General features: G+C 33.7%; 1 protein-coding gene across 4 annotated transcripts in view; it reads left to right on the top strand.

The window, feature by feature from the left end:
- Positions 1-9,056, top strand: part of SETD2 (SET domain containing 2, histone lysine methyltransferase) — a 138,564-nt gene that overhangs the window by 56,003 nt on the left and 73,505 nt on the right. For all 4 annotated transcript variants that reach the window (XM_044682253.1, XM_044682189.1, XM_044682329.1 and 1 more), the window contains exons 6-8: positions 1,757-1,880; positions 5,170-5,247; positions 8,608-8,705. In XM_044682253.1, the coding sequence (XP_044538188.1) occupies positions 1,757-1,880; positions 5,170-5,247; positions 8,608-8,705 (300 nt within the window). The remainder of the gene's footprint in view (positions 1-1,756; positions 1,881-5,169; positions 5,248-8,607; positions 8,706-9,056) is intronic.

The following is a 9,056-nucleotide window of genomic DNA, read 5'->3' as shown; positions in this document are numbered from 1 at the left end:
CTAATTTCTCATATATATATATATATATATATATATATATATATATATATATATATATATAAAGAACTAAGTCAAATTTAGAAGAATCCAAATCATTCCCCAGCTGACAAATGGTCAAAGGATATGAATAGGCAGTTTACAGATGAAGAAATCTAAGCTGTCAATAATTATATGAAAAAACGTTCTTAGAGAAATGCAAATTAAAACAACTCAGAGGGTACCACCTCACAACTATCAGACTGGCCAATATGATACTAAAAGAAAATGATAAATGTTTGGAGTGGATATTGCAAGATTGGGACACTAATGCATTGCTGGTGGAGTTGTGAACTGATCCATCCATTCTGGAGGGTAATATGGAATTATGCCCAAAGGACTATAAAAGAATGCATACCTTTTGATCCAGTAATATTACTATTAAGTCTGTATTTCAGAGATTTTTAAAAATGGGAAAGAACCTCTTTGTACAGAAATATTTATAGCTGCCCTTTTTGTGGTGGCAAAGAATTGGAAACTAAAGGAATGTCCGTAAGTTGGGGAATGGCTGAACAAATTGTGGTATATGACGGCAATGAAAAAATATTATGCTTTAGGGAATTATGAACAGAATGATTTTTGAAAGAGCTGGAAAGTTCCACATGAATTGATGCAAAGTGAAACAAGCAGAACCAGGAGAACATTATACACAGTAACTGCAATATTGTAGAATGATCAAATATGATACATTTTGCTAGTAACAGCAATACAATGACCCAGAACAAGTCTAAGGGACTTATGACAAAGAATATCATCCAGCTTCAGAGAAAGAACTGTTGGAGTAGAAATGCAGATGAAAACATGATTTATCACTTGTTTATTTGGTTATATGTTTTGGGTAGATTATTTGTGTACAAAAATGAATAATATGGAAATTTGTATATAATCTACATGAGAAAAAAACAAAATGCACATGTAGAAGAAAAGGCTTGTTTTAGATAAAGATGAGTGAAGTCTAAATTTGAAGTAATCATGGAACATAATGGAGAGACAATTGTAGTAGGCAAAGTGTAGAATGGAAACTATAAGAAATTAAAACTGAAAATATATATGTTATAGAAAATAAAGCTATATGTTATAAGGGTGTCAGTTTTTAAACCCAAAGAGGGAGATCATTGGGGAGTATATTTTCATAGAACTTTAGGGACTGTGCACATTTTGGGTAGGAGAAAGTAGAGGGAGGAGGTGAGAATGGAAGCTAATAAGAACCAAAGCTGTCAGAACATAGAAGGAAATCCAATTTAGTGTACAGTAAACTAAGGGAGTAATTACCTAAATTACCAGGCTAACTGCTAATGTTAAATAATTCAAGAGTTGAGAAAAGGATACTGAATTTTTAAGATGACTTTATTTTTGGTTCAGAAACATTGGACTTGAGATATTCGGTAACCCTAGAATGATGTTAGGAAGAGAGTTAAAAGAAATGAGTCAAGTACTCTTTTGTTTGATTTAATTATGCATGCTAATTGTTTTCCTCCAGAGTATACAGGTTAAAATTATTCAAGTAAGTTCACAAATTGCTTTAAAACTCTTAATTGGTTGTGTTGATGATGATAATGGCTATACTATTTAAAGCTAAACTAGCATGCTGCTCATTAGCATTTCTAGTTAGAATATGTTGATTGTGTAAAGTAATAAGTTTAAAATTTGCATGATTGAGTAGCTGTTTGCAGCTTTAATACAGGAAATTATGCTTATTTTCCCTCATTGAATATTGTAGGAATACCTTTGTCTTGGAATACTGTGGAGAGGTATTAGACCATAAAGAATTTAAAGCAAGGGTGAAGGAATATGCCCGTAACAAGAATATTCACTATTATTTCATGGCACTGAAGAATGATGAGGTAAGTTTACTCTCAGGTATTGTTTCTCCAGGAACAAATGAAGAGATAGAAGAGCTTTTTTCTTGGGTTTTGTAATTTATTATATTGACTTTAAAATGATAGGGTCCAGAGCATATCAATAATAAGTTTTAGTAGAAGAGAAACTTTTGATAGTCTAGTGAAAGTGAAGACTATATTGAGGAGATCTGAATCCATTTACTCTGAGAAGTAAAAGGGAAGGAACAAAAAGGGGTGGGGGGGATGTTATTATTTTTATGTTGCTCCCAGAATAGGAAATAACTTTTTATATAAATCTGATGGCTAACTACTGTACTAATGGGAGTTAGATGAGTGAGAAGTCCAGATATAGTGATGTGCATCTCAAACTACTATAAGCTTGGACTAAGGAATAGCCTTTTCAAGAACTGCTAGAGCAAGAATTATTGACCATTTTTGTGTCTTGGATCCCTTTGACAATATGAAACTGATCAATCCCTGGTTATCAGAATAATATTTTTAATTACATAGAGTATATGAGATGACAAGGAAAATCAAACATATTGAAATAGAATTATAAAAATACCAGAAAGAAAAATTCATTAGCCCCAAATTAAGAAACCTTGGTTTTTTTCCAGCTGTTCTGGAGAGCAGTTTGCAACTATTCCCTAAGGACTATAAAATGATGCATATTGTTTGATCCTGATTTTTGATCCACTACTAAGTTTGTATCCTAAAGAGATTTAAAAAAAAAAAAAAAAAGGTAGGAGGAAGGACTTACTCATACAAAAATTCCTAGCTGCTCTAATGTGGTGGCAAAGAATTGGAAATTGGGAATGTCCAACAATTAAGGAATGGTTGAACAAATTGTGGTATATGAAATGAGCAGGATGTAGGGGCAGCTAGGTGGCTCAGTGGATTGAGAGCTAGGCCCAGAGATGGGAGGTCCTGGGTTCAAATCTGGCCTCAGACACTTCCTTACCACTCTTCTACCTTGGAACCAATATCTAGTATTGATTCTAAGATTTTAAGATTTTAAAAAAAGAAAAGAAATGAGCAGGATGAATTCAGAAAAAGCTGGAAAGACCTATATGAATCGATACAGGGTAAAAATAAGCAGAACCAGGAGAACATTGTACACAGTAACAGCAATAATCAACTGTGAAAGATTTATTAGCTCCTTACTCTAACCAATACAATAATCCTGGACAATTCTGAGAGACTTAAGACAAAGAAAGCTATCTACCTCCAGAGAGAACTGTTCGAATCTGAATGTAGATCAAAGCATACTATTTTTCACACTGACCAAGATGGAAGTATGTTGTAACAAATCAAATTGCTTACCATTTCTGATGTGGGTTGGGGGAAAGTGAGGGAGACAATGTGGATCTTAAAATTTTGGAAAACATATGTTGAAAATAACTATTGCAGAGGGCAACTGGGTAGCCCAGTGGATTGAGAGCCAGGCCTAGAGACAGGAGGTCCTAGGTTCAATTTGACCTCAGCCACTTCCTAGCTGTGTGACCCTGGGCAAGTCACTTGACCCCCATTGCCGTCCCTTACCACTCTTCTGCCTTGGAGCCAATACATAGTATTGACTCCAACACCAAAGGTAAGGGTTTTAAAAAAAATAAAAAAAAAAAAAAGAAGAAGAAAATAACTATTACATGTATTTGGGAAAATGTTTGTTTAAGAAAAAAAAACATAAAGACCATTCCACAATTAATAAATAATCAAAGGCTATGAATAGAAAGTTTTTAGGTGACATTCAAAATATCAATAGCCATATGAAAAAATACTCTAAATTGCACATTTTAAAACAACTCTGCCATGAGATTGACAAAATGGCAAAAAGGGAAAATGAAAAATACTGAAGAGGCTGTACTGTTGGTGGAAATAAAGAATGGTGCAATCATTTTGGAAAAGAACTTGCAACTATATTCAAAAAAAATTTAAACTTTGTGTACTCTTTTACCTAGCAATAGCACTGCTAGGCCTATATTCAAAGAAATCAAAGAACAAGAGAAAGTAAATAATAGGAATTCTGGAGGTGCTAATCAATTTGAGAATGGCTGAACAAGTGATAGTATATTTATGTAATGGAACACTTTTGTGCTTTAAGAAATGGAGTAGTGGTTTCCAAGGAACCTGGGAAGACTCACAAACTGATGAAAAGTGAACAGAACTATTGACCAGTCACAATCACAGTCCCTCTTCATAAAACATACTACCCATCTCTATACAGAGAGTTGATGAATTCAGAGTGCATATTTAGGCTTTTTTTTTTCTTCAGGGTATAGGTAGGGAATATGGGCAATGCAAGAATTTATTTTGAATATACATATTTGTAATGAGTTTTGTTTTTCTTTCTCATTGTGGTAGAAGGGGAAAAGAGAGAATTTAGATCTGAAAATAAAATTGAATTACAAAAGAAATGTTTAGGAAGAAGTAGTTGATAGAAATAAGTAAAAAAGAGTAGACTTATCAAAAAGAGAAGTAGATGATTTGGGTTCCTTTTTACTTTTATACAGTTGGCTACAGGGAGTGGGGGCAGGAGCTGGGATAAACAGCTGGGCCTGGAGTCAGGAACCAGATTTGAACCAGAGTTCAAATCCAGCCTCAGCCACTTAATAGCTTTGTGACCCTGGACAAGAGTCACTTAACTTCTGCTGCCTCAGTTTCTTCAGCTGTAAAATGGGAATAATAATAGCACCTATATTCAATAGGTATATGAAAAGATCTGATGAAAAAAAAATCAGTACAAGAGCATGTTATATATGACATTCAGTTCTTTTAGTATCTTGAATGGAATTTTAAACACCATTAAAATAGTGTAAAATATTTTAACTCCCAGAAATAATAAATGTATTTTTTTATACATGTAAATAATTTTAACATAGTAGATTTGTTTCTGGAAAATCCATATGCAAGTCAAATATAAATCAACAGGGTTCTTAGGAAGATGAAATCAGATAAAACAAGTGAGAAAAAAAATAGATCATTGTTAACAGTATTTTTTGTATGTTGTAGTATTTAAAGATGAGTTTTTGTAGACATTTGTTATAGTAAGGAATGATGGATAAAGAAGTGGCCTTTTAATTTGGAAGATCTAGGTTTATATCCTTCCTCCAGTAGATACTGGCTTTGTGATCTTCAGCAAGTCAGTTAACTTCTCAGCTCCTCCCACAGTTCTGTAAGACTATAAAGATATAGATTAGCAATTTATATTTTAAGAAATTCACCTCAAAACTTAATGCTGGGGGGTGGGGGGGATTTAATCAGTTTTATCCATTTTTTAAAAATTGCATTGCAGATAATAGATGCCACTCAGAAAGGAAATTGCTCTCGTTTCATGAACCACAGCTGTGAGCCAAACTGTGAAACACAGAAGGTAAGTAGCATATTACTTTTAACTTCAGAACCATAATTCTGATGAAAAGATCAAGTACCAGTACACATATATATATTGAATTCAGTTCTTTTAGCACTTTTTATTGAATAAAATTTTAACTACCATTAAAATAGCATAAAAATATTTTATTTCCAAAAAATAATACATTCATTTTTTACAAACTTATATCATCATATACAGTAAATTTATTATCTAAAAATTTGTATATGTCTAATTTTATGTTATATCTCTTATTTACTTTTGAAACTTTCACCTTCCATCTTAGAATCATCATTAAGTATTGGTTCCAAGGCAGGAAAAAAGTAAAGGCTAGGCAATAGGGGTTAAATGACTTACCCAGGGTCACACAGTTAGGATGGTCTGAGGTTAGATCTGAACCCAGGACATCCTGTCTCCAGGTCCTAGTTCTTTATCTATTGAGCCACCTAGCTGTACCCCCTTCTTTTTTTCTTTTAATGAAACTTTTAATAACAATCTTTGGTAATTTAAATTATCCCCACTCTTTCCCTTCTTCCCCATTATTTATGCCATGATTTTTCTATATTAAAATCTTTTTGCATTAAGGCACACTGCTTTATTGGTCCCTTATATAGGTTACACCTAAATATAGGCAAATCTTCTAAATAGATTTTTTTTAAAGGAGAAAAAAAGGTTATTCTCCCTATCATTCATTGCACTTTTAAGGAGGGGTAATACATGAACCAAAGTCTTATGAGGAGGTTAACAAAAGTGAGTCGGTGTTATTTTACTTTCTGTTTTGCTTCTCCACCAAAAAAAAATTCCTCAGACAACTTTAGATGCTTCATGGAATAACTGCAACAATAGCATCCCAGTTAGAGGCAAAGCTTATGAGATAAAATGCATGCTTTTGGGGGTAGGGTGCTGAGCGAATGCCAAGCATATCCTAGCACTTCTCTTTACTTTCTGGGATATAGGATATAAAGGAACACTGATAGACTTCAAAAAATAGATGCTGCTTTCTGTGCAATGTGAGGAAGTTACATAGGGATCATCTCTCATTGACCTGCAAGGCTGAGTACTATGGTTGTGATGATAGGAAAAACTTCATTTGCAATTCACATTTAGCCAGAGAAAGTATAGACCATATATGAACCCATTGTTGCTTCTTTTTTAGTAATTTTCTCTTAAATTGGAAAATTACTTTTTATGTTGATTGACATGAAATTTTAAATTATGCTTCTTACTGGCTTTAACTACCCTCACCCCTAACCTAACTTGATTTTTGCAGACATTTATTTAACTTGTCTACTCCCTATCTTTTGGCTGCTTCCCTACTGCCTACAAGCACATTCAAGGCTTCCGTTGTTTCCTTTCTTCTGTGGATAACCCCACAAGGTTTCCCTGAAAAACCTTTACTTATTCCATTCAACATTTGAGAAGGTCATCTCACTCTTCTTTTAAATCTCTTTATTCAACTGAAACTGCTCTCCAAAGTTAACAGTGATCGGCAAATTATGAAATCTCATGTCCTTTTCTCAATCCTCATTCTTATTGACCTTTCTCTAGTCTTTGACACTTCAGCCTCTTCTCTTTAGCACTCTCTTTGTCTCTAGGTTTTTGGAACACTATTCTCTCCTTCTACTCCTCCTACCTGTCTGACCACTCAGATTTTGCCTGCTTTGTTAAATCTTCATCCAGGTCATGCCACAAGGCTCTCTCTTGGACTTCTTGGTAATCTCATCAATTCCTATGGTTTCAATGATTATCTCTATCCTGGAGATTTCCAAATCTACTTATTCAACCCTAACCTCACTCCTGACCTCCAATCTCACATCTCCAGTTACCTATTGGACATCTTGAACTGAATGTCCCATAGACATCTTAAAATTCCTTCCCCTTTTCCCAACTTAGCAATTTTTGTCTAGTGTACTTCCATCCTCTCAGTCTTTCAGTCTCACAATTTAAGTGTCATCTTGGACTCTTCATTCCCATTCCTCAAATCCAATCTGTTACCAAATTTAATTTTATTAAATCTGCCTTTGTAACATCTCTCATATATGTTCCTTTTCTTCTGCTAACCCTCCCACCACCCTGGTATAAGTCCTAATCCTCTCAGACCTCCTCACTCATTTCTGTCTTCCACATTGCTATCAAATTAGTTTTACTAAAGCATAGATCTGATGATGTCTTTTCCTTATTAAAATCCAAGAATTTCCTATTGCCTCTAGAGCCCCTTTGTGCCATTTCTGAAAACTGTGTGCTCCTTTTCAGAAAAGTGTTTTAAAATGCATAAAATATATTCAGAATATTCTTAAAAACAAGTTCATGGATCCCAGGTTAAGAACCCTTGCTCTAGGGTTCAACATACTCTCATCTGTTCAGCCTTTGAAGTTCTTTATAACTGCCTCAATATGTCTAAATTTAAACTTCATTTATATAGTATGGTTCTCCTTTATGCATTCTGTGATTGAGCTGTAGTGACCTTTTTTTTTCTGTTTCTTTTATATGTCATACTCTCTTCCAACTTCGTGCCTTTGCACCCTGTGTCTAAAATGTTTCCTCTCTTCACCTCCATCTATGAGAATTCTTGTCTTCTTTCAGGATGCTGTTGAAGTACCACCTTTTGCGAGAACACTTCCCCATTCCACCCAACTACTGGTGTTCTTCCAAAATTCTTTACATTTAACTAATTTAACTAATGTATTCTTTCTGTGTTTATTCTGTATGCATATATTTGTATATACACACACATATGTCCTCTGTTAGAATGTAAGCTTCTTGCAAATAGATATTTTTATTCTTTGTAGTCATAGTATTTAATGTAGTGCCCAACACCTAAGTAGGTACTTTATAAATGCTTTGTTTGATTGAAATACTTCTCCATTAATAATGTTCCTATGGATTACTTAATGATAAGCAAGGTATGCCTGTGACAGACAGGACTAAAATTACTTAGGGATTAATACTGCTGATTTGGAGGTTTTTTAACCCTTAAGGTTCTGTCAGTTTAAATGTCAGTTTCAAGGCAGAAAAGCCTTAAGGACTAGACAATTGGAGTTAAGTGATTTGTTCCAGGTCACAGAGCTAGGAAGTGTGATACTGCTTTTCTAACAGTTTCAGGGTTTGTAATGAAAGCTTAGTTATTATATTGAAAAAAATACAGCCAAAACAAATGTGTAACTATAGGACAATACACAAATCATTTCACCTTTGTGCCTCAATTTCTTCCTCTGAAAAATGGCTATAACACTTGTATTATGGAGTAATATTTTTATTGAGACTTCTACATGTTTATATTCTGAAATGCTCTGTGTGATATATTTTCTTAAAATTAACATTTTAAATTTAAAATTTTTTCTTCCCTTCATCTCTTATCAGTGGACTGTGAATGGACAGCTGAGAGTTGGCTTTTTCACTACTAAATTGGTTCCTTCAGGTTCAGAGTTAACATTTGACTATCAGTTTCAACGATATGGGTATGTTTAAATTTATTTTTAACTTTTGGTTTAAGGACAGGGAAATGATGTTGTGCAAAATTAAAAGTTTTTTTAGTTCATTGTTTTTTAAAAATCAGCTTTAGTAATGGTCTGAAGCAGAGGTTAAAACTAATGCATAAAATGAGATTTTTGTCTTACCTAATTTAGTCTTTTTCAGTATAGCCTTCTCAGTCTTCCTAAAGGATATTTGAAAAATAACAGTTTGAGGAATTTATTACAGGAGACAAAATACTATCTTACCAATGTAAAAGTTATTCATTGCATTGTCTTCACAAGGTTGTAGTGAATATAAAATAAGAGTATATATCAAAGTGCTTTGCAAACCATAAG

The sequence above is a fragment of the Gracilinanus agilis genome, chromosome 1, assembly GCF_016433145.1.
Source record: "Gracilinanus agilis isolate LMUSP501 chromosome 1, AgileGrace, whole genome shotgun sequence".
In the NCBI taxonomy this organism is placed as follows: domain Eukaryota; kingdom Metazoa; phylum Chordata; class Mammalia; order Didelphimorphia; family Didelphidae; genus Gracilinanus; species Gracilinanus agilis.
Note: the sequence above shows the minus strand (reverse complement) of the source record. Positions and strands in the feature narration are given on the sequence as shown.